The sequence below is a fragment of the Lithobates pipiens genome, unplaced genomic scaffold, assembly GCF_037356315.1.
Source record: "Lithobates pipiens isolate NorthernLeopardFrog02 unplaced genomic scaffold, aLitPip1_a1.2 Scaffold_19, whole genome shotgun sequence".
Classification (NCBI taxonomy): domain Eukaryota; kingdom Metazoa; phylum Chordata; class Amphibia; order Anura; family Ranidae; genus Lithobates; species Lithobates pipiens.
Window position 1 is genome coordinate 563,512,900 of NW_027507764.1, and position 24,996 is coordinate 563,537,895.

Here is a 24,996-nt window from a genome sequence, read left to right on the forward strand (position 1 = left end):
GGCATGCCAGGATGTGTTTTGTCACCATTGTAGCATTTGGAAAAGAATTTTTCTTGTCACAATATTTGCAAATTGCAGCTCTTCTTCTTTCTCTCAGCAGAAATTGCTTTTTTAAAATGGTATTTTTTTTTTTTTTTTTTTACAAATGGAACAACAAGAACTGTATATAAACAAGATTTCACCTATACATGAGAACAGGTAACCCCCCTTTCCCTCCTAATAATGTAAAAACATCCCACCAATATGCATTTTCAGTTATTGACAATGCTGAGCCAGAAGCATATATTGCTCTATGAATAGCTTAATGAAAGTTCTCCTGCTTTTCAGGTGTCAGTTTCCCTTTTAAATGAAGGGATTGTGTGTTTTTTGGAGGCCGTGATTTGTAGCACTTCCTTGAAGATAGATGAAAAACAAGCTCTGGACTGCCGCACTCTTCAGAAGACCACTTTCTTTTATTGGAAAAATCACATCACAGCTCAACAAACACACACACGCAAAGCACTACAGCTAGTGCGAAACGTCAGCAGTTTTTCCTTGTTTTTCCTTGTTCGCTGTGTTTGTTGAGCTGTGATGTGATTTTCCAATAAAAGAAAGTGGTCTTCTGAAGAGTGCGGCAGTCCAGAGCTTGTTTTTCATCTGTTGCTAGTGGTAATAGCCAGGACCTGTGGCTTCCCAGCCGAAAAAACTGTTTACAGCCTGCATGTGTGCTCCTGGGGCGGTGAAATCCCTTCTACTTTCTTGAAGATGCTGCTGGTGAAGAAACACTTTGTGATGATCCAAAAGCAGCAGAGGAAGTGTTTATGGAATGAGAACTCTGGAGAGAAAAGCTCCCCGTACTTTCATTGTAGTTCTCATTTTATTCCATAAAGGATTTTTTACTTTCAATTTTATTTTTTTATTTTTTTTGCAGTAACAACGTCAAGTAAGGCACAATCCAATAACAGTAATGTAAACAGAGATGAAACTGAGCACCAACACAGAGTGCCTTTTCTTCAAAATGTTCATAAGCAGCAAAAACTTTGAATATTAAACATAGAAATCTCAACATAAGACGTGCTTGGTGGGAATACTGATAAAAATGACTATACAACATGAAAAAAATGCAAGCCAAATAACTGTAGAGTCGAGAAATATATCTCTGATCAACTAGGGACCGGTTTCGTATTGTCCCATCAAGATACTTTGACATGACTATGTCAGGGAATAATAAATATGGATTAAGGAACAGAGGAGGGGGGGGGGGAGGTAGGGAAGGAGGAGGGTGAAAGAGCCAGTAAAGAGGGAACCCCTGTGCACATTTACACCAAATATCATCAGCATAGAACTACATGTTCTGTCAAAGCATCTTGCAGTTATCAAAGAAACCAAACCAGGAAAAATATCGGTGAGAAAAGGGAAGAGAGACAGACAGGAAGAAAAAAAAAAAGAAGAAAGAGGGCCTGCCAGAGGTGCTTTAAGGTGTAGATAAATATCGTATCCATAGATCCAATGTCGCATCAAATTTCTTAGTAGAAGTGCGAAGGATACAGGTAAGTCTATTATTAACCGTGATCCAGTAAAAGTGGAGTTCCACCGGTTTTTTAGTTCATTAAATGTCAGCAGCTACAAAAAGCATAGCTGCTGACTTTTAGTAAACAGATACTCGCCTGTCCCATGGTCCAGCGATGCAGCTGCCCGGAGCCCTGCTCCTCTCCCCCTCCTCTCCTTGGTGCCGTCATAGCAACTGTGGGCACCCGGCCATGACAGCTTACGGCTTCACGGCAGGGCACACACTGCGCGAGTCGCGCTGCGCTCTGCTATTGGCCAGCTATTCTTCTAGGACCTGTGTTGTGCCCCAGAATATCGCTGGCAGGGAGGGCTGCCTAGGGCGCGAGGAGGCATCACCTAGGTGGCCAAAAAGAGGAAGGAGGAAGTGGGACAGGAAGTCCCAATAAAAATAATGTACACCCCCCCCCCCCCCCAAAAAAAAAAATGACATGCCAAATGTGGCATGTCAGGGGGCAAGGAGTACTTAAAGTGGAAGTTCCACTTTTGGGTGGAACTCCGCTTTAAGTTTCGATTTTATTTTATTTATTTTTTTAGGGACCTCATCAGAAAACTTTTGATAAAGTGCTGGCTTCGGGGATCTACGTATATCAACTCCCGTCGCAGAATACACCAGGTTAAATATTCAAAACAAAATCTAGCCACAATGTCTAAAGCAAGTGGGTGATGCAGACGGATGCATCCTTGCGACTCTGGTCAGGACCAAATACCAACATAGTTTGCTTCAATTAGTGATTTATTAATAGATATTTTGGGTGAAGCATAGACAATATCTTGCCAATCGGCTAATTCAAAAGTGGTATTCAAATCCTGTTCCCATTCAGTCATGTAAGGGAGCTTAGCAATTGGGTCTGCAAGGGTAGCATATACTGTTGATACCGGTCCCCGTAAAGTGCCCTTCATTTTAGATTGTACAAAAGAAATAAGCTGATTATACCTAAATAATTCACTAGGGGGCATCTGTAATGTGTCCTTAAAATATTGGAATGATTATGGCTGATCCCCTTTAAGATAGTCCCCTATCCTAAAAAGCTCCTTGTTGAGCCACCATAGGAATGGCATAGGAGTCAATTCAGGGGAGAAATATATTTATAATATAGCAGCTGTGTCCAGCTCAGGGTGGGTGGCTCAGTCAGCTACTATATATATATATAATTACTCTAGCTATGTCCAGCAGCACCACCCCTCATCCTGGTTATTAGACCCAGCTATATTATATACAGTAGGTACAGTAGTTGACTGAACCTGCCCATCTTAAAGTGACCCTAAAGGTTTTTTTTTTTTGTTTTTTTTAAATAAAAAACATATCATACTTACCTCCACTGTGCAGCTCGTTGGCCCCCACCTATCTCCATATCATTGCAGGGTGGAAGCGACGTCAAAACGTGACTTCCGCCCATAACTCTTAAAGGGCCATTTTTTTATTTTATTTTTTTAAATGATAACATTTTTATTGTATTTTAGTGTAAATATGAGATCTGAGGTCTTTTTTTTTTTACCCCAGATCTCATATTTTAAGAGGTCCTGTCATGTTTTTTTTTCTATTACATGAGATATTTACATTCCTTGTAAGAGGAATAAAAGTTACAGAATTTTTCTTTTTAAAAGAACAGTGTAAAAATAAAAGGTAAAATAAATAACAAGAAAACATTTTTTTTTTTTAAACGCGCCCCCTCCCAATGAGCTCACATGCAGAAGCCAACACATATGTGAGTAGCACCGACGTATGAAAGCGGTGTTCAAACCACACATGTGAGGTATCGCCATGATCGGTAGAGTGAGAGCAATAATTCTAGCCCTAGAATTACCTAAAGACCTCCACTGTAACTCAAAACATGCAACCTGTAGAATTATTTTAAACGTCACCTATGGAGATTTTTTTTTTTTTAAGGGTGAGGCCGCGTACACACGGGCGGACTGTTCGCCCAACTTTGTCCGCTGAACAGTGTTTCAGCGGACAGTCCGCTCGTGTGTGGGCTTCAGCGGACAGTTTCAGCGGACAGTCTGACGAACAAAGTTTTTCGGAAATTCCGTAAAACTGTCCGCTAAAACTTGGTTTGAGCGGACAGTCCGCCCGTGTGTAGGCTTGTTCGTCAAACTAAGTTCCGCGCATGCTCAGAAAGGATTTACACGGCGAAGGTTGCATTGCAGTGTATAGGACGTCGTATTTCTAGTCCCGTCGTACGTGCCGTTCACGTCATCGCGCAAGTTTCAGTGGACTGTTCGTTCGTCGTGTGTGGCCAAGTCCGTCCATGCTAATTTTGAGCGGACTGTCCGCTCAAACTGTTTGACGAACAAAGTTGGGCGAACAGTCCCCGCGTGTGTACGCGGCCTAAGAGATTGTCGGGGGGCGTGGCCGGATGTGAACCAGGGAGGACGCACGGTGACTGAGCTCCAGGCATCCTTTCTTAATCCTGCTCCATCCTCTCTGCTGACGGACCCAGGGACGCTGCTGGACTCCCCCCTGCACTACAGGCCATCCTCGGAACCGGCTGGGCTAGTTATTTCGGAGCTCGGCGGTGTTTCTGGAGCTCCGGTCGGCTGCGGCCTAGCTGCCTGGTGGAGACCGGCCGCCATCTTTGAGGCCTGTGAAGCCTCCGGGACGGCCGCGGTGGAGTGCTGAGCTCGCGGAGCGCATCTACGAGCGGGACGTGTGGGAGTGGATCCACGCGAATGTGCACTGGGGGCTGTGGCCGGATCCCTCACCGCAATTGACGCAGCCGCGTCTGGATCGTGCCTCGGCGGCCGGCCGCGTGGCGGCGGGGGCGGCAGCTCTCCTGGAGCGTGTGGAGGCCGACATCCAGGAAGGGAGGTGAGCCTTGGAGTTTGGGTCAGCTGCAGGGTGCCCCAGGACTGAGACTGAGGGAGTGAGGTGGTGGCCTGTGTCAGCTATTGTCAGAATTGTTTGCTCTCACATACTGGGCTTTGGCTGGACTCTCTTAAAGGGACATATCCTGTTCTTTATGCAACCTGCTGGACTGTGTCTGTTACTGCTGAATCCCCCTGCTGAACTTGGTTACTAAGCCAATTATAGCGCTACACTGTACATCATCCTAGCTGTTTGATCGCTCTGTGGCTGCTCTACTTTTACAGGGGTGCACCTCACTGCCTGTATTCCATCCTGCATAGTCTCAGTCTGTCTGCCTACTCCTCCATGCCCTCCAAAGGCAAGTCTGCTGCTAAGAAGGCACCGCCGCAGCCTGCACAGAGCCCTAGCGATTTTTTGAACCAATTCAAGGCGCTGATGGCAGATATGGAACAGGCGGCACCGCAGGCGGCCGCTTTGCCCGTGCCTGCTACCCCTCAAGCCAATGATACTACTGTTATTCTTGCGGCAATTGAGCAGAGCAGAACATCATTGCTGGTCCGCATAGACCATTTGGTGGAAGAGTGCAATCTCATAAGAGCTGATTTGGACAAATTTAGGGGCAGACTTTCTGAAACCGAATCCCGAGTCTCGGCGACGGAGGACGCCACTAGTCGCCATGATGAAGCCATTCATGCTTTGCAGTGCACTGTTCAGAATTTGGTGGCGAAAGCCGACGACGCAGAAAATCGCATGCGGAGGAACAATGTTAGGGTTCTGGGCCTCCCAGAGGGAGCTGAGGGGGAGCGCCCTGCTGAGTTTGCGGAGGGCTTTTTCAAATCACTTCTTCATTTAACCGAGCTCTCCCCAACATATGTGGTGGAAAGGGCTCACAGGGTACCCACTGGCCGAGGTCCACCTGGGACTCAGCCTAGGCCATTCCTGGTACGATTCCTTAATTTTAGGGACCGGGACTGTATACTGCGCGAGGCACGCAAACACCAGACCCTGCCTTTTGAGAACACGGTGGTGCATCTGTATCCTGATTTTTCGGCTGACTTGCAGAGACGGCGCAAGACCTTTACGGACATCAGAAGACGGCTGCGAGAAAAAGATATGAAATACTCCATGCTCTATCCTAGTCGGCTGCGGGTACAACATGGAGGTGCGGTGAAGTTTTTTGATACTCCTGCTGAAGCAGATGCCTGGCTCCAGTCGCTGAGATAGGCGAGGCCGGGCATGGTCTCCTTACTACGCAGCGGGATTGGTTCTTCTTTTCTTTTTTCTTTTCCTTTTTGCCCTTTTTTGCCTTTTGCTATGGCCCCCTTCAAGAGTTTGGCCAGTCTGCTCCTTGGAGGTTGAGTTACCCGCTGTGCTACCATAGGGTTTCCCTGCCATGGAAGTTTGCTCCTTCAGGCTTGGGGTGGGGGGGGGGGAATTTGAAGGTTGCTGCCCTCCCCTCACAAGTACATTTCTATGAACACATAGTTCTGAGCAGTGCCCCTTCTTCTCAGTATCTGTTTGGCTCTCCTCTTGGACACATCGAATCCTGGGAACTGAAGGGGGCATACGAGGTCCGGATGTGGCAGCAAAGGCAGGAGGGTCCTGAAGCGGAGTTGGGAGCTCCGGGGAACCGGACACCGTGTTTATGTTAGTTTATTTTGGAGACACCTTGATAGCCCTTCTTATTGGTTTTTAGGGGGGTGTAAATTATTTTTGGGTCTTCGGGTTCTTTTGGCCTCATGATGGTCATGCCCTCAAGGACTGTTTTAGGACACGGTTTGGGGACAAGCTGCGTGTACCTGTTTTTTTGGTTTGCTACACAGCAGCAGGGAGTTTATGGGGGTCAGGGGGTGGGGTTTTTAGTAAGTGCAGCCCTCCGAGTCAGTTTTTTGATTTTTCTTATGCTTGGTTACACGTATGTCACACATGGTCAACTGTATTCCTTTCTGTTAATTTATGTGCTGTGTCTCCTGCCGGACAGGTTTAATGGGGGATGATGGCGGGACGAATGTTTAATGTGGTCTCCTGGAATGTCCGAGGACTAAATGACAAATTCCGCAAAGCTTTAATGTTTCAATTCTTAAAACCGCTTAGTCCTCATGTAGTGTTCCTGCAGGAGACGCATCTGGATGGGAGCAGGGTGCTGGCCTGGATACAACGGGCGATACATGCAACGTACTCTACTTACTCCAGGGGAGTGTCAATTGTAATCAGTAAGGCGGTACCCTGCACCATACATCGTGTGATCTCGGACCCTGGAGGAAGGTAACTGATTGTAGTTGCTGATATTAGCACATACAAGGTGGTTTTGGTTAATGTTTATATTCCACCCCCTTTCCAGATTCAGATTTTGTATGATCTTTTGGGTAAATTGGCGCCCTACATGCACCTCCCTCTCCTTATTGCTGGGGATTTTAATGCCATACTCTCTACCGCTCTGGACTCCTCTAATGCGTCTAGAGTGGCATCGGCTGACCTTTCTGCCTGGGCGGCTACGACTTCCCTGACAGAATTGTGGCGGTGGAAGAACCCTACTACTAGAGGTTACTTGCATCTTTCCAAAACGCATAGATCCTCCTCGAGGATTGACTTGGCGTTCGCAAATGCATCAATGTTGCAGCTGGTGGGCGGAGCTACATATTTGGCGGGTGGTTTGTCTGATCATACGCCAATGTCAATGCATATTGGTCTCAACTCAGGTTCTGGGGGGGGGGGGGGGGGGCTGGAGGCTCAACCCTGGCTGGCTGGAGGTGGAAGAGGTGTCCACTCAGGTTGCGCCACACTTTGGCAACTATTGGGAGGATAATGTGGGAACTGCCACCCCGATTGTGGTGTGGGATGCGTTTAAAGCTTGCATGCGCGGTCACTATATCTCGGCTATTAAGCAGGCATGCAGGTCTCATAATCAGAAAGAGCAGGAATTGCAGGACAGGGAGAGGGTGTGTGCTCTGGCACATGCTAATAGCCATTCGGATGTCACGTATGGTGAACTTCTGGAGGCGAGGCGTGTTTTGGCACTCCACTATACTGAATTAGCTCACACGTCTAGGACAAAGCTGGCTGAATCCCTTTTTGAGCAAGGGGACAAAAATGGCAAGTTGCTTGCTATGTTGGTAGCGGAACAGAGAGTTCAGACTAACATACCTTGCATTAAAAACGATCGGGGGGACATTCTCACAGATCCTGTGGCTATCTTGGACACTTTTGTGGAATTCTACAGAACCCTGTATGCTCCCCTCCCGGCTTACAGTTCACTAGAATTAGATGGGTTGTTGGCGTCCCTGGCTGTCCCGGTGCTGTCGGTGGGGGACAGGGACATGTTGGACGCTGATATTACTGAAGAGGATATTGAGAGGGCCATTAAGTCCTTCCCTCCACATAAGTCTCCAGGTCCTGATGGTTTCTGTGTTGAATGGTACAGGGCACATTTAGAGGACTTGGTACCTAGGCTAAAGTGTCTCTTTCACTACTGTATTGAACACAAGTGTCTTCCTGACTCCCTATTAGAAGCGCAGGTTATTCTGCTGCCAAAGCCGGGCAAGGATCCCCTGTCATGTTCCTCTTACAGGCCAATAGCACTGCTGAATCAAGATTTGAAAATCTTAACCAAAATTTTGGCTACCAGACTTTCCCAAGTCATCACTACCTTGGTGGACATAGATCAGACGGGTTTTATCCCGCAGAAGTCTACGGATACCAACTTGCGCAGGCTGTTCACTCATCTGCAGGTCGAGCATGACAGGACGGGCGAGAGTGTAGTGGTCTCCCTTGACATGGCTAAGGCCTTCGATTCTGTAGACTGGCAGTATATGCTAGCAGTTCTGCGGCACATGGGTTTTGGGGAGGTTTTTATAACTTGGATTTCTCTACTTTATAGCAAACCTCGGGCGGTTATTAACCACTTCCCACCCGGCCAATGCGTATATACGGCCGGGTGGGAGCCGCCTGCTCCTGATAGGACGTTTGGGAACGTCATTCAGGAGCAGCGGGATCGCGCGCGCGCGCGCCCGCGCAGCGGCGCGATCCCGATGTGCTCGTGTCACCCGGACACGGCACATCTCAGATCGGCAGGAGGGCTCTGTGATTGGCCCTCCTGATCACATGACGGCCGTGTCCAATCACGGCCGTCATGTGATGTAAACAAACAGCCGGTTGCTAGGCAATCGGCTCTCCTCTCCTCACACGGAAGTCACCGCTGAGGAGAAGAGAGCAGATCGCTGCAGCCGGCTGATGATCAGTGAGTATGGGCTGCTTTTTACAGCTTTTTACTCACTGATCATCAGTGTAGTGTACACACACAACACACCACACAGTACAAACACAGTCCCCACATATGTCCCCAAAACACACATGTCCCCAAAACATACATGTCCCCAAATAATAAAAACACATGTCCCTAATAATAAAAACATGTCCCCCACATATGTCCCACTAAAATCACATGTCCCAATGATTATCTGCACACATATGTACGTGATCACCTGCACACATATGTACATGATCATTTGCGTACATATGTCCGTGATCACACAAACCAATTATTATACACTTAACGGAATTTTTTTTACCAAAAACATGTAGCAGAATACATTTTGGCTTAAATTTATGACAAAATTTGATTTTATTGGATTTCTTTTCAAATAGAAAAAAGAAAATATAGTTTTTTTTCCAAATTTCCGCTATTTTTGCGCTTATATCGCAAAAAAAAAAAAAACGGAGTCGTGAATAAATAACACCAAAATAAAGCTCTATTTGTGCGAAAAAAATGATAACAATTTCATTTGGGTACAGTGTAGCATGACCACGCAATTGTCACTGAAAGAGCGAGAGCGCTGAAAGCTGAAAATTGGGCTGGGAAGGAAGGGGGTGAAAGTGCCCTGTATTGTAGTGGTTAAAATAGGTGCCTTGATCTCCTCTCAGTTTAAAGTGGGCAGGGGCACGCGTCAAGGGTGCCCGCTGTCTCCATCCTTATTTGCGTTAGCGATAGAGCCCCTGGCTATAGCTCTGCGGAGGTCCCCTGAGGTTGGAGCTTTGGAGGTAGGGGGTATCAAGGAATGCTTAGCGTTATATGCGGATGACATGCTTTTATCTTTGCAGGATGCAGGGCCTTCCTTGGAGGCTGTGTTTAGGGTGCTTGACACCTTTGCCACATACTCTGGGCTTCGGGTTAATTGGGAGAAGTCAAACGTTATGGCTATTGACGGGGGGGCTCGTGCCTTGGCGACCACTAAGGTCCCCATTGCGTGGGTGCAGGAGTTCAGGTACTTGGGTGTGAGGGTGTCCCCAAGAGTAGGCGACTATGTCTCTCAATCTTCTTCCATTACTGGCCAAGGTGAAGGTACAACTGGATGCATGGAAACATTTGCCGCTGTCCCTGATTGGTAGGGTTAACCTACTGAAAATGAAAGTTTTACCAGTGTTTTTTTACTTTTTGCGAAACACGCCAGTTTGGATTCCTTGCTCCTTTTTCAGAAGGGTGAACAGTCTGTTCAGCTCGTTTTTGTGGGCCGCTGCGCATCCCAGGATAAGTCTCCGTGTTTTACAGGAGCCCTGGGGTCAAGGTGGCTTGGCATTACCGGATCTTTTTAAGTATTTTATAGCTGGACAGATGGTGGTCGTCAGGAGATGGTTAACAAGGGATGATGGGGACTCCGCCACGGTGCTAGAGGCAGTCCTTATGGGCTCGTATGAGAGTTTATCCTACCTGGTGTATAGGGGTCTAGGGGCCTCTACTTCCCTGACAGTCTCCATGCGAGTAACGGTGCGAGCTTGGGACAGGGCGCAGGTCTTGATGAAGAACAGAGGGGGGTGCTGGTCGCCAGATACCCCTCTCTGGTTCAATCCCAGACTGCCGCATTTTGGTGCGATCCCTGACCCGGTGATATGGGCCAGGGTTGGCGTCAAACAACTCATGCACATAGTGGGGGGGACCAGGCTATACACTTTTGACCAATTGAAAATGAAATACAATCTACCGAACTGGTATTTTTTTCGCTACCTCCAGTTGAGACACGCCTTCCTCACTCAGTTCGGTTCGGGTGCTTTGGAGCTGGGTGTGTCTCCCCTGGAGAGTATGCTGCGGACGGGGGACCTTTTGAAGCCCTTGTCCGCGGTCTACAGAGAGCTGTTCGTTGACAGACCCATTGTGGTGCAAAAGTGTAGGGACACATGGAGCGCTTTGGTGACAGACTTTGGGGGTGAGGACTGGGACGACATGTGGGCCTATCCTTTCCAGACTCTGGTGTCGGCCAGAAATAGACTTATTCAATATAAAATTCTATACAGGGTACACTACACACCTGTAAGGCTAGCTGGAATGTATGGCACGGGTGCGGCGGGGTGCTGGCGGTGTACGGAGGACAGAGCTGGCTTTGATCATATATTTTGGCAGTGCCCACAGATTAGGGACTTCTGGAGGGGAGTGACGGACACCATACAAACAGTCCTCTTGGTGCCGATTCCTCTTACGGTCGCGGTTTGTTTGCTGGGGCTGGTGGAGGAGTTGGCTCCTAGAAGGGCACAAAGGACTATGATATCTCTGTCCTTGTTCTATGCACGTAAAGCTATCCTGTTATATTGGAAAAAACCTGAACCACCTACTGTGTCTTATTGGAAAAGCCTGATTAACAAAGCACTTCCACTTTACAAGGCCACGTACCTAAGTAGGGGATGCTCCAAGAAATTTGACAAGGTGTGGCAGGGCTGGCTAGACGCCAAAGATACTTTGAATTAGTTTGCTGAGCGGGGAGAGGACTCCTGGATAGTCAATAGATGCACGGGGCAGATTGATGCTATGAGCTCTATGGGTTTTTCTGTTGTGCATCCGGAGTCAGGGTGCATTATTACTTACTTTTTGGGGTGTTAGTTGTTATCTGTGGGATACGGTTGGTGAATATGTTCTGTGATTTGTATTGACTGGGGGGCTGCACAGGGGCATGGGTGGGAGGGGGGGGGGGGGTTCTGGGTCATATGTTTGTATGTGTTGTTTGTGTTGAAAAACTGTTAATAAAAACAAATTTACAAAAAAAAAAGGGTAAGAGTTTGTCGCCATTCCACGAGCGGGTGCAATTTTAAACGCGGTATATTGGGTATCAATTTACTCGGAGTAACATTATCTTTCACAGTATAAAAAAAAAAAAAATTGGGCTAAATTTACTGTTGTCTTATTTTTTAATTAAAAAAATGTGCGTTTGTAAGACCGCAGTGAAAATATGGTGTGACAGAAAGTATTGCAGCGACCGCCATTTTATTCTCTAGGGTGTTAGAAAAAAATGTATAATGTTTGGGGGGTTCGAAGTCATTTTCTAGCAAAAAAAAAAAAAACTGTTTTTAACTTGTAAACAACAAATCTCAGAAAGAGGCTCGGTCCTTAATTGGTTAAATAGTCATCTTTTAAACTTGTTTTTCTTTCCCGTTATCTTGAAACTGTACAGTGTCTCCTAAACTTTAGCCCCGGTGATCCGGTGACTTCAAGCCTCATTGTGGCACAATAACTGCGCAAACTGTCGGCGCTATATAAATCTGGTATAATAATACGATTCTTAGTTGTCAGTCTTCAGCACGAAACTGTGTCTTTATTTAGATTCCACTTCCCGTTCAGTAAAATATTCATAAAATACTCATCTTGCAAAAAAAGTAGGTCAAGATTGTCATCCTCTTGGCAAGCCAAGCTCTGTTTGATGTTATCTCTCTAATCGCTCCCAGAGCTATTTTTAAGCTCCTGTTCCTCTGTTTTTAAGAAGCTGGATTGAGGCACCAAAAGAATTTGTTCGTTTTATCGGCTTGGATCTTTGTAACAAATAAGTGATAGGATGGGTTTGCAAAGTCAGTGGTTAAAGCGTCTCTCCGCCCCCTCCTGACAAGCCTGATGGTATGAGAGTGGACAAGGAGATAATAAACTCCGTAAAGGGTATTTATTACCCGTTATCGTTCTGTTGGGTCTGCGCAGGCTCTTAAATAAATAATTTGTTGAGCTTGGTGAGGAATGTTCAGGCTGGGCTTGTTGCCTTGGAGCCTGCACAGCAGCTCTCTACTGTTCTCTACAGCTGGCTGTGAGATGGTCACTAAAGAAATAGAATGGTTGTTGGCAGGGCTTTTTTTTTTCCAGAGAATAGGTGCAGGAGCTCAGCCATGCCCGCCACACTCGCATACCTGCCAAATGGCATCAAATAGTAGCTCTTCCCTCTGTATACAACCCCCGTCCCTCCACTGCCCTCATTTTCTCCCCCCTTCTTAAAAGCTCAACCACCTGTCCTATATCTTACCCTTGTAATATAAATGTGGCTGCGCTACCTACCCCACTCTATGTGACCCACTGATATTGTCACTATTTATGGACCATATGAAACCGAAAAATCTGTCAAATAATTTTCAATTAAGTGAAACTTAATAATATCAGATTCATAAACCACAATACATCTAAATGAATTCATAAACAATCATAGTTAAATACCTATCCTATCCTATCCTTATCCACCTCCCCAACCTTTTCCCCCCTTTCGACCTTCCAGACCCCCATTTTGGGGTGGAGGTGGACGTGGGCGGGGAAATACCCCTCAAAGCTCCTATGGCCATGGACAATTTAATCGGAGTGGATTTCCATTCTATCCTTATCCACCTCCCCAACCTTTTCCCCCCTTTCGACCTTCCAGACCCCCATTTGGGGGTGGAGGTGGACGTGGGTGGGGAAATACCCCTCAAAGCTCCTATGGCCATGGACAATTTAATCGAAGTGGATTTCCATCCTATCCTTATCCACCTCCCCAACCTTTTCCCCCCCTTTCGAACCTTCCAGACCCCCATTTGGGGGTGGAGGTGGACGTGGGCAGGGAAATGCCCCTCACAACCCCTATGGCCATGGACAATTTTTCGGAGTGGATTTCCATGCTATACTACAGTCACTTGCCAGGGAGATTATGCAGTAGGAGCATCAACAACTGGTCACCAGGGAAAAAATGGAGACCACAGAGGGTGCAGCCTACCATACACCCTCTCCTGCCCATGACTGCACTAAACCCTGGGCACCTGTTCTGTATCTCCCTTGTCCCTGTCCGGCACACAGTGGGTTCTGCACAGGAGAGCTGACCTGTGGGAGCTACTGGGAGATAAGCTATCAATTGTAAACGCAGAAGCTGGACTTCAGTGTTACCAAGTGATAGTGGTGAGCAGGGAGCAGAAGACCTGAGCCAGAGGTGGTGGAACTGAGTTCCCCCTAGTTCCTGCTGAAAAAAAAAGCCCTGGTTATTGGTAAATAATCACTTAAAGGGGTTGTAAAGGTAATTTTTTTATTTTCTACATAGTTTCCTTTAAGCTAGTGCATTGTTGGTTCACTTACCTTTTCCTTTGATTTCCCTTCTAAATGTTTTTTTGCTTTGTCTGAATATCTCACTTCCTGTTTCTCCTCAGTAAACTTCTCACCATCATCCGAGCGGTGGTTAGTCAGCCAGAACAGCTTACTGAACAGCTTACTGAGGAGGAACAGGAAGTGAGAAATTCAGACAAAGAAAACAAAGAAAAAAAAACATTTAGAAGGGAAATCGAAGGAAAAGATAAGTGAACCAACAATGCACTAGCTTAAAGGAACCTATGTAGAAAATAAAAAATTTACCTTTACAACCCCTTTAAGGACTGCCTCACGCCGATATACGTCGAAAGAATGGCACAGCTGGGCACAATCACATACCGGTACGTGATTCTTTAAGTGCCCAGCCATGGGTCGGGAGCGCGCCGCTGGCGGCATGCTCCCGACCCGGTCCTGTGCTCCATGACCGTGGCTGCAGGACCAGCCGACCCAATCGCCACTGATGTCCCGCAATCGGGTCACAGAGCTGAAGAACGAGGAGAGGTCTGTGTAAACAAACCTCTCCCCGTGCTTCCCTGTGTGGCTGTCACCGATCGTCTCTTCCTTTTTATAGGGAAGGATGATCAGTGACGTCACATGCCAGGCCACGCCCCCTACAGTAAAAAAAAAGCATAACATCATACATAATATTACACTGCCCCCTAGTGGTTAACTCCTTCACTGCCAGTGTCCTTTACACAGGAATCAATGCATTTAAATAGCGCTGATTGCTGTATAAATGACAATGATCCCAAAAATGTCCGATGTGTCCGCCATAATGTCGCAGTCACAATAAAAATCATAGATCGCCGCCATTACTAGTAAAAAAAATATTAATAAAAATACTATAAAACTATCCCTTATTTTGTAAACACTAACTTTTGCGCAAACCAATCAATAATCGCTAATTGTTGTTTTTATTTTTTTTTACCAAAAATATGTAGAAGAATACTTATTGACCTAAACTGAGGAAAGAAATGTTATATATTTTTTGGGGATATTTATTATAGCAAAAAGTAAAAAATATTGCATTTTTTTCAAAATTGTCGCTCTATTTTTGTTTATAGCGCAAAAAATAAAAACCGCAGGGTTGATCAAATACCACCAAAAGAAAACTCTATTTGTGGGGAAAAAAGGACGCCAATTTTGTTTGGGAGCTACGTCGCACGACCGTGCAGTTGTCAGAGCGATGCAGTGCCAAATCGCAAAAAGGGGCATGGTCCTTTTGGCTGCAAATTGGTCCGGGGCTTAAGTGGTTAAAGATAGCCTTATCCCAGACTGGTTCCTATTTGGACTCCTGTATAGCCAGTTGAAGACTGGGCTTTTTCTGCCACTTTTTGTTTACAATTTTCAATCTGTATTTTTTGCTGAAAAATTACTTATAAGCCCCAACCATTATGCATTTTTTTTAGCAGAGGCCCTAGGGAATAAAATGGCAATTGTTGCAATTAGGGTTGCACTGATACTAGTATTGTTATCCGTGATGATACCGAGTATTTGCACGTTATCAGTACTCATGCAAATGCACCGATACCTGAAACCGATACTTTCAGGCTCTGTTCTTTGAGCTGTCAGGTGGGTCTTCCCATTGTTAAGCACTTCAGCCCCGGACCATTTTGCTGGTCAAAGATCAGACCACTTTTTGCGATTCGGCACTGCGTCGCTTTAACTGACAATTGCGCGGTCATGCGACGTGGCTTCCAAACAAAATTGGCGTCCTTTTTTTCCCCCACAAATAGAGCTTTCTTTTGGTGGTATTTGATCACCCCTGCGTTTTTGTTTTTTTGCGCTATAAACAAAAATAGAGCGACCATTTTGAAAAAAACGCATTATTTTTTGCTTTTTGTTATAATAAATATCCCCCAAAAATATATAAAAAAACATTTTTTATCCTTAGTTTAGGTCGATGCGTATTCTTCTACATATTTTTGGTAAAAAAAAATTGCAATAAGTGATTATTGATTGTTTTGCGCAAAAGTTATAGCGTTTACAAAATAGGGGATAGTTTTATGGCATTTTTATTAATAATTTTTTTTTACTAGTAATGGTGGGGATCAGCGATTTTTTTTATTTATTTATTTTTTTTTTTTATTGTAACTGCGACATTATGGCAGACACATTGGACATTTTTGACAAATTTTTGGGACCATTGTCATTTATACAGCAATCACTGTGATTCCTGTGTAAATGACACTGGCAGTGAAGGGGTTAACCAGGGGGTGGCAGTGTAGGGGTTAAGTGTTCCTAGGGGCGTGTTACTAACTGTGGGGGGGCTCGGCTTTCATTTAGTGAACACTGATCTCTGCTCAAATCAAATGGAGCAGAGATCAGCGTCACTAGTTGCTAGGCAGAACGGGGAAATGTTGTTTACAAGGGCACAATTTTGTTATTGTGCATTAAGAAAAGAAAACAAATACAATTAGACATGCTATCTGCCAATAGAATTTAAAGCAGAGGTTCACACAAAAATTGAACTTCCACTTTTCGGAACCCTCCCCCCGGTGTCACATTTGGCACCTTTCATGGGGGAGGGAGGTGCAGATACCTGTCTAAGATGGGTATTTGCTCCCACTTCCATGGGAGTTTATGACTGGAAGTCTATGCCTCTTCCCGTCCCGCCGCGCTGCTTGCTGGGACACACACGGGTCCCAGAGACAGCAGGGACCATTCAGATTGCGCTGTGCGACTCGTGCTTGCGCAGTAGGGAACCGGGAAGTGAAGCCACAAGGCTTAATTTCCTGATTCCCTAATCGAAGATGGCGGCGCCAGCATCCGAGGACCAAGGGGCGGTTTGATCTCGGGTGCCGACGTCGCTGGACCCTGGGACAGGTGAGTGTCCTTATTTTAAAAGTCAGCAGCTGCAGCATTTGTAGCTGCTGACTTTAAAAAAAGAAATTTCTGCGGGACTCCCACTTTAACCAAAAAGTGCATTCTATGCATCCAAAAATATAGAAAATATACCAAATCAAATCATTATTCCACCAAAAAAATGTCAAAGCAATAAATCCAAGGCCAATAATAAATAACACGTTATCTCCTCCAATTCTCCTCCAATTCCGCAACATGTCTGGTTGACGAACGGCCGTTCAGGAACTAACTGAAAAGTGTGAAATGAAAAGCACAAATCAACACTCGCCAAACTTCTACTAACACTAAATTAGCAGAAGGAGCCCAAAGGGTGGCACTAAAGTGCTGAAAACAACGTAGTACGACACTACAGTCGTAATTGTTGGCCAACAATTGTGTGTCTGTGTATATGCAAGACAAGTTTGGGCCAACGCCCTTCGGACAAAATTTCACGGTTTTGTTGGCCAACAATCCGATCGTGTGTACGAGGCTTTAGTCTGAAGGGTTCTATATTGAGTTGGCCCACCATAGAACAGCTTCAACTCTTCTGGGAAGGCCGTCCACGAGGTTTAGGAGCGTGTATGGGAATATTTGACCATTCTTCCAAAAGCGCATTTACAAAGTCAGGCACTGTTGTTTGGCCAGAAGACCTGGATCGCAGTCTCCACTCGAATTAAAGGGATTGTAAAGTAATTTTTTTATTTTTTAAAAATAACAAACATGTTATACTTGCCTCCACTGTGCAGCTCGTTTTGCACAGAGTGGCCCCGAACCTGCTCTTCTGGGGTCCCTCGGCGTCTGTATCCGCTTCCTCCCGCAGGTACTTCTCAAGTTCATGCGAGCTCCCTCGCATGGTGAGAAGCACCTGCGGGCGTGCTCCCGTGATACAACCGGCTGCTATAGCCGCTCGCTGTATCACACGGCGCCGCCCCCCGGCGCGCAGCGTCATTGGATGTGATTGACAGCAGCGCGAGCCAATGGCTGCGCTGTTTTCAATCCATCCACTCCAGCCAATCAGCGGCCAGGCTGAGCGACGAAGAGGACGGTGGGGGCGAGCGTGGGATTTTTGAGGGATCAGGTAAGTAAAACGGGAGGGGGGCCGGGGGGGGGGGGGCGGCACTGTCAGATGTTTTTTCACCTTAATGCATAGAATGCATTAAGTTGAAAAAACATTTACCTTTACAACCCCTTTAATCCCAAAGGTGTTCTATCGGGTTGAAATCAGAATTTTCTGCAGGCCAGCCAAGTTCCTCCACCTCAAGCTCACTCATCCATGTCTTTATGGACCTTGCTTTGTGCACTGGTCCAAATCATTTGGTGGAGGGGGGATTATGGTGGGGGGCTGTTTTTCAGGGGTTGGGCTTGGCCCCTTAGTTCCAGTGAAGGGAACTCTTAAGGCGTCAGCATACCAAGACATTTTGGACAATTTCATGCTCCCAACTTTGTGGGAACAGTTTGGGGATGTCCCCTTCTTGTTCCAACATGACTCTACACCAGTGCACCAAGCAAGGTCCATAGAGGCATGGATGAGTGATCTCTACCATGGTGGGATCCTTTGAATGTCTACACAAAGGAGGCTTTTACAGGAAAAATAACACATCTAAAATGCATGTATGACCTTATGGGGGTCAGGGTCACTTTAAGCAGCACCAGCAAATCATACGCAGGCATGTGTACTATATATGTGAAGTCTTGTGTCTCTCTCCAGACGTTCCATCTGAACATCTTTACTTAATGTCTTCTTTTTCTTTAGTTTGTCAAGTTTGCAAACATTGAAGAGGACACCCCCTCCTATCACAGGCGCTACGATTTCTTTGTCTCCCGATTCAGCGCAATGTGCCACTCCTGTCACAGTGACCCTGAAGTGCGGACCGAGTAAGTGGAAGTTCCCTTTTACATGACACCTCATTTTTAGAACAAGCTCTGAGATAATTACACATAGAGCCAAGCTTCAGCCAAGTACACAATTCATGTCAGTGTTGTTAAAAAAAAAAAAAAGCAACATTACATTGTATAGAAAATATCAAACATTAGGTGAATATATAAAATCATACTTGCCTTACATCCCATCTTCCGCTTGTGGGACACCTAGGCAAGGGTGACGGACCGTTTGGCGAGATCCTGGGAAAGCCGAGGATCCTAAATCTTGCAAGAAGACTATCCAGCACTGCAGGGCCGTCTTTAATATAGATTGGGCCCTGGGCAAGATTTTTCTTGGGGCCCCCCCCCCCCCCCCCCCCATCCAATTTCCCTCTCCACCTTCTCTGAGACATACAATAAATAGCAGCTAGACCTAAAATCAGTTTTCTGTATCAGATCAGGCAGCAATTGCGATTGGTTGCCAGCAGTTACAGCATATTATTACTGCTTACTACTAGTTGCTAGAGGTTACAGCACATGTTACGGCTCACTGATTAGTTGCTAGAGGTTACAGCACATCACCTCCTCACAGCAGGGGAGCATGATATACATAGGAATGCCACCTTTATTTACATATCAATGCCGCCAGCCGCAACTATTTACTTAGTATTGTCGCTGCTATTTACATGTAAATAAACCAGCATTCATATGTAAACACAGGGTCTGCAGGTGAGTCACTTGCACCCAACAATAGGGCAGAGCTGGGCAGCATTCGTACCAGCACTTCACACCGATATTAGGACACAGCACAGGAATAAAACTTCAAGGGACAAGGGAATTTAAACCTAGATAGGTGGCAAGTATGAGACAGCTGCTTTGGGCCCCACAACAATGACGGGGCCCAGGGCAGCTGCCCCTTTTGCCCTGCCTTAAAGACGGCCCTGTAGCACTGTGCCCCAGCATGTTTTGAGGGCTTTTGGATCCTCCACTTTCCCAGAGTCTACCTACTGAAGCCAGTGTGTAAGGTAAGCACATTTTGGATTTATTTTTATTTTTTTTTAAATGTATAACTTTTCCTTTTTATCATGGTGGGATGTGGAGTTTAAGGCTTCGTTCACATAGGCTGCGGCCGCGGTTCATAGCATGGGGGTCCGTTGCGTCCCTGTTCACAAATTTGAGATGCGAACCTGGTCCGAACTTTTGCCCGACTTGGCAGCTGAATCCGAACCAAAGACGCACAGGACCCTTTTTAACCACTTGCAGACTGGAAGATTCTCCCCCCTTAATGACCCGGCCATTTTTTGTGATACGGCACTGCGTCGCTGACAATCGCTCGGTCGTGCGACGCAACAAAATTGACGTTCTTTTTTTGTGCACAAATGGAGATTTCTTTTGGTGGTGTTCGATTAGCCCTGCGTTTTTTTTATTTTTTGCGCTATATAAAACAAAAACATATTTTTTTACTTTTTTCTATAATAAATATCCACAAAAAAAACAACAAATTTCTTCATCAGTTTAGGCCAATATGTATTCTTCTACATATTTTTGGTAAAAAAAAAAAAAAAAAAATGCAATAAGCATTTATTGAGTAGTTTTAGTAGTTACAGCATCTACAGAATAGGGGATATATTTATGACATTTTTATTATTATTATTATTTTTTTTTTATTTTTTTTTTTTACTAGTAATGGCGGTGATCAGCGATTTTTAACATGACTGTGACATTGCGGCGGACAGATGGGACACTTTTGACTTTTTTTTTTGGTATGTAAGAAGGAAAGAAACTCTGGACAGTCGCACTCCGGATGGAGTCTGTAGTAACTTGTGCCTTTATTTTCAAGTAAAAATTACATCACACAAACCACAGCAAAAGAGAACATGGAACAAAAATAAACTGACGCGTTTCGCACTGAAATCAGAGCTTACTCATAGCTATGAGTAAGCACTGATTTCAGTGCGAAATGCGTCAGACTTTTTGGTTCCATGTTATCTTTTGCTGTGGTTCGTGTGATGTAATTTTTACTTGAAAATAAAGGCACAAGTTACTACAGATTCCATCCGGAGTGCGACTGTCCAGAGTTTCTTTCCTTCTTACCTACTTGCTTGTGCATTAGCCAGCACCTGGAAATCAAGCTATTATCCTAGTGGATTGGCCTGGAGCGGTGGCTCTCTTTTCCTCTTATACTTTTTTTTGGTATCATTGACATTTATGCAGCGATCAGTGCTAAAAATAACCACTGATTTACTGTAAAAATGTCACTGGCAGGAAAGTGGTTAACACTAGGGGGCGATAAAGGGGTATTAAGTGTGTCCTCATGGAGTTTTTTTTAACTGTATGGGGGCTGGGCTGACTGGAGGAGGAGAGAGATTGCTGTTCCTAATCACTAGGAACAAAGGATCTCTCTCTCCTCCCGTCAGAACGGGAATCTGTCTGTTTACATTGATGCAGACATCGTGGCCGCTGGCAATGCGCATCGGATCCCCCACGCACGCCTGCTACGGCTCCTTAAAGGAGCCGACGTACACCTACGGCGATTTGCGTGAACGTACCGACCTGCCACCGTATAATGACGGCGGCTGATTGGCAAGTGGTTAAATGCAGACCGCGGCCACCCCTGAGCTTTGTGAATCGGCTCCATTGGGACTTGGGCACACTCTCTCCTGTCATGCGAATTGGATGCAGGAAAATCCGCATCAAATTCCTATATATATATAGGAGTGTGTGTGTGTGTGTGTGTGTGTGTGTGTGTGTGTGTGTGTGTGTGTGTGTGTGTGTACCCGGCCTAAATGTTAAAACGCAAATCCACCCTAACACTAAAATACCCACATCTACAGACATCCACCTTCTAACACTAACCTATCTAGCCCTATAAAGAAGAAATCAATATACATACCTTACTGAGTTCTTCTATACAGGGCTAGATAGGTTAGTGTTAGAACGTGGATGTCTGTAGATGCAGGGATTTTAGTGTTAGGGTGGACTTGCACTTTAAACTGTTTATTCCCCCAATATTTAATATACCTGATAGGTGCCCGCTGTACCATGTACTTGTATAAGAAAGACTCCTGTTCTCTTTGTATTGCTTCCTTTATGTGAAATCCCCGATGTTGCTGCCAGTCCCTCTGACTTCCTTTCAAAAACTGACCACACTAAAACACTAGGCAGGAGAGCACACCATGGTCAGTTCTCTAGCTATGCTGGGAACTCGGTGTGCTCTCCTCCAATGATCAAACTTCTCCTGATCCACCCCCCCGCACAGCCATTCACTGGGAAGCTCAGTGTGCTGTTGCTGCACCTCCCCCCCCAACTCCTATGTAGCTGAGAACAGAGGGAATGTGATCACTTATAAAAAAAAGGGTGTATATATATATATATATATATGTATATATATATATATATATATATATATATATATATATATATATATATATATAATCTATACACAAATGTTTTGGCTTTCATTTCTATTTCAAACTGGTTGTTTTACAAGGTGATCGTTTGCAAACAACTTTAAAGCGGAATTCCACCCAAAAGTGGAACTTCCGCTTATATGCCCCCATCCCCCCCCCTTCCCAATGCCACATTTGGCACCTTTCAGGGGGAATGGGGAAGCTGTTTTTGACAGGTCCCCTTCCTCACTTCTGGAGACGGGCCATGGCCCGATCTCCTGGAAGTTCGGCTCCCCTCCTCCTTCCTCCACCGCAGGGCCAATTAGAAGCGCATTAGGGAAAAACTCCTCCAGGCAAAAAACAAAAAAAACACCCATTCATTAATACAGAATTCATCATAATTTTTTTTTCAAATGCGAGCATTGTGAGTACCTGAATTTAAACCTGGCATCAGCCTCATGCAGTTCACTTTGCAGCAGAGCTTAGACTGGAGTAGGGAGAAGCAGCACAATCTGCTGTGCTGCTGTATAAGGAGCAGGCTGATAGGGGAGAGCAGACTGACAGGTGACTTCATCAGTGCGCTTTATCTCCTTTTATCTGGCCAGTTGCAAGGTGGGGGTGAAATCTGTAAGTGAAAGTGAAACTGCATCAAACAAAGTTCTGGTCCCTTCCTTTGCTAAACAGGACTGTGCCGTGTGGCTGAGCTCAGTTTTCTCTTTTGGCAGGTAAGACGGCTCTCAGATATGTGTTTTTTAGCAGATTTTATCAGTTTGCTCAGAGTTTAGCTGTAAGCGGACCTTGACTTTTGGTGCCCGGTCCACCCCAATAACTGTAAAATATAATCCAATCGTGTCAGTATATATCATTTATAATTCTCTTTTCATGATCTTGTAGGACTGCCTCCTGAAGAAGCCCACCTTTTCCCTATTAACTCTTTGGTTTTAATTCCACCTTGTCTTGTAGAATAAGGATTGCGGGAATTCGGGGGATCCAAGGCGTTGTCCGTAAAACAGTAAATGACGAGCTTCGCGCCACAATCTGGGAACCGCAACACATGGATAAAATCGTTCCCTCATTGCTGTTTAATATGCAGAAGATAGAGGACAATGACAGGTATGTGGGTAACGAGAACAACAACAACATCGGGGGGGGGGGGCGTGGTAGGGCGGCTCCTCAATTACATGGCCTTTTATGTACTCAAGCTTCATCAAGAATCCAGCCTATTCCTGCAGCTAGACTGACAGGTGGATGCAGATAGTTGTGGCCGCTCAGCCTGTACAAAGCAATGATGAGCTGACAGTGCCGCAGCTGTCTGTGGCTATTCAGATGTAATTGAATGTGAAGCGATTACCTGTGGCTAGGGAGAGAAGATTGCCCCCCTGGACTCAGTGTTTGTGTCAGGAGCTAATCATCTCTCTCTAACTGCAAGGTAATCGTTCCACGTGTGATTACATCCAGACTGCTGTAGCCGCTGTCAGGCTGTCACTTTCTGCTGGCTAAACGGCCACAACTATACATCCACCTGTGGATCCAGCTATATAGAAATAAGCTGGATTCATGCCGCAGCTGCCACATATTTGTGGTGTGACTGAGGCCCTTCGCAGCACGTGTTTTTTTTTTTTTTTTTTGTTTGGTTCTTCTAGATGACCTTCGCTCTTAACCACTCACGGACTGCCGCACGACGCTATAGGTGTTACGTTTGAAGAGGAATTTCGTTGTTATGGCAGCAGCAGATTCGCCGCAAGATCACTTTTATCGGCGGCGGGAGAGGGGGGACCCCCCTTCTGCCGCACTCCGGTGCCCTCCGCCGCTTACCGGAGCCGTTGGCAGCGGTGGAGGTGATCGGATCTTCACCCTTGCTGGGTATGGAGCCGAGTGAGGAGAAGCTGGCCCCCATCCATCTCCATAACATTGCAGGGCGGAAGCGACGTCATAATGTCACTTCCACCCATAAATTTTTTTTTACTATTTTAAATGACTTTTTTTTTTTTTATTGCATTTTAGTGTAAATATGAAATATGAGATTTTTGACCCCAGATCTCATATTTAAGAGGTCCAGTCATGCTTTTTTTTTCTATTAATTTAATTGTAATAGGAATAAAAGTGACCCAATTTATTTATTTATTTTTATTTTTTTAAAGAACAGTGTAAAAATAAAAGGTAAAATAAATAAGAAACAAATTGTGAAATTTCTTAAACGCACCCCGTCCCACTGAGCTCACGTGCAGAAGTGAACGCATACGTGAGTAGTGCCCGCGTATGAAAACGGTGTTCAAACCACACATGTGAGGTATCGCCGCGATCGGTAGAGTGAGAGCAATAATTCTAGCCCTAGACCTCCTCTGTAACTTAAAACATGCAACCTGTAGAATTTTTTAAACGTCGCCTATGGAGATTTTTAAGTGTAAAATCGGCATAACATTATCTTTCACAATATAAACAAAAATTGAGCTAAATTTACTGTTGTCTTATTTTTTAATTAAAAAAAAGTGTATTTTTTTTACAAAAAAAAGTGCGCTTGTAAGACGGCTGCACAAATACGGTGTGAAAGTATTGCAACGACCGCCATTTTATTCTCTAGGGTGTTAGAAAAAAAAAAAAAAAAGGTATAATGTTTAGGGGTTCTAAGTAATTTTCTAGCCAAAAAAATGTTTTTAACTTGTAAACAACAAATCTCAAAAAGAGACTCGGTCCTTAAGTGGTTAAAGTGGAACTTTAGTCAAAGTCCCGCTAGATGACTTCAGGCCGGCCCCTTTTGCAGGTATCGCCATGTAAAACATTAAAAATAAATGCCTATACTGTTTAACCACTTAAGGACCGAGCCTCTTTTTCAGACTCGTTGTTTACATGTTTAAAACATTTTGTTTTGTTTTTTGCTAGAAAATTACTTAGAACCCCCAAACATTATATATTGTTTTTTTTTCCTAACACCCTAGAGAATAAAATGGCGTTCATTGCAATACTTTTTTTCACACCATATTTGCGCAGCAGTCTTACAAGCGCACTTTTTTTGGGAAAAAATCCCTTTTTTTAATAAAAAAAATAAGACAACAGTAAAATTAGCCCATTTTTTTTTTTTTTTTATATCGTGAAAGATAATATCACGCCGAGTAAATTGATACCCAACACGTCATGCGGCAAAATTGCGCCCGCGTCAAACTTTTACCCTCAAAAATCTCCATAAGCGACATTTAAAAAAAATCTAC

General features: G+C 45.1%; 1 protein-coding gene across 3 annotated transcripts in view; it reads left to right on the forward strand.

The window, feature by feature from the left end:
* The window catches only part of EFR3A (EFR3 homolog A), a 258,754-nt gene that overhangs the window by 97,522 nt on the left and 136,236 nt on the right, over nucleotides 1-24,996 (forward strand). For all 3 annotated transcript variants that reach the window (XM_077493357.1, XM_077493355.1, XM_077493356.1), the window contains 2 exons: nucleotides 18,295-18,416; nucleotides 22,754-22,903. In XM_077493357.1, the coding sequence (XP_077349483.1) occupies nucleotides 18,295-18,416; nucleotides 22,754-22,903 (272 nt within the window). The remainder of the gene's footprint in view (nucleotides 1-18,294; nucleotides 18,417-22,753; nucleotides 22,904-24,996) is intronic.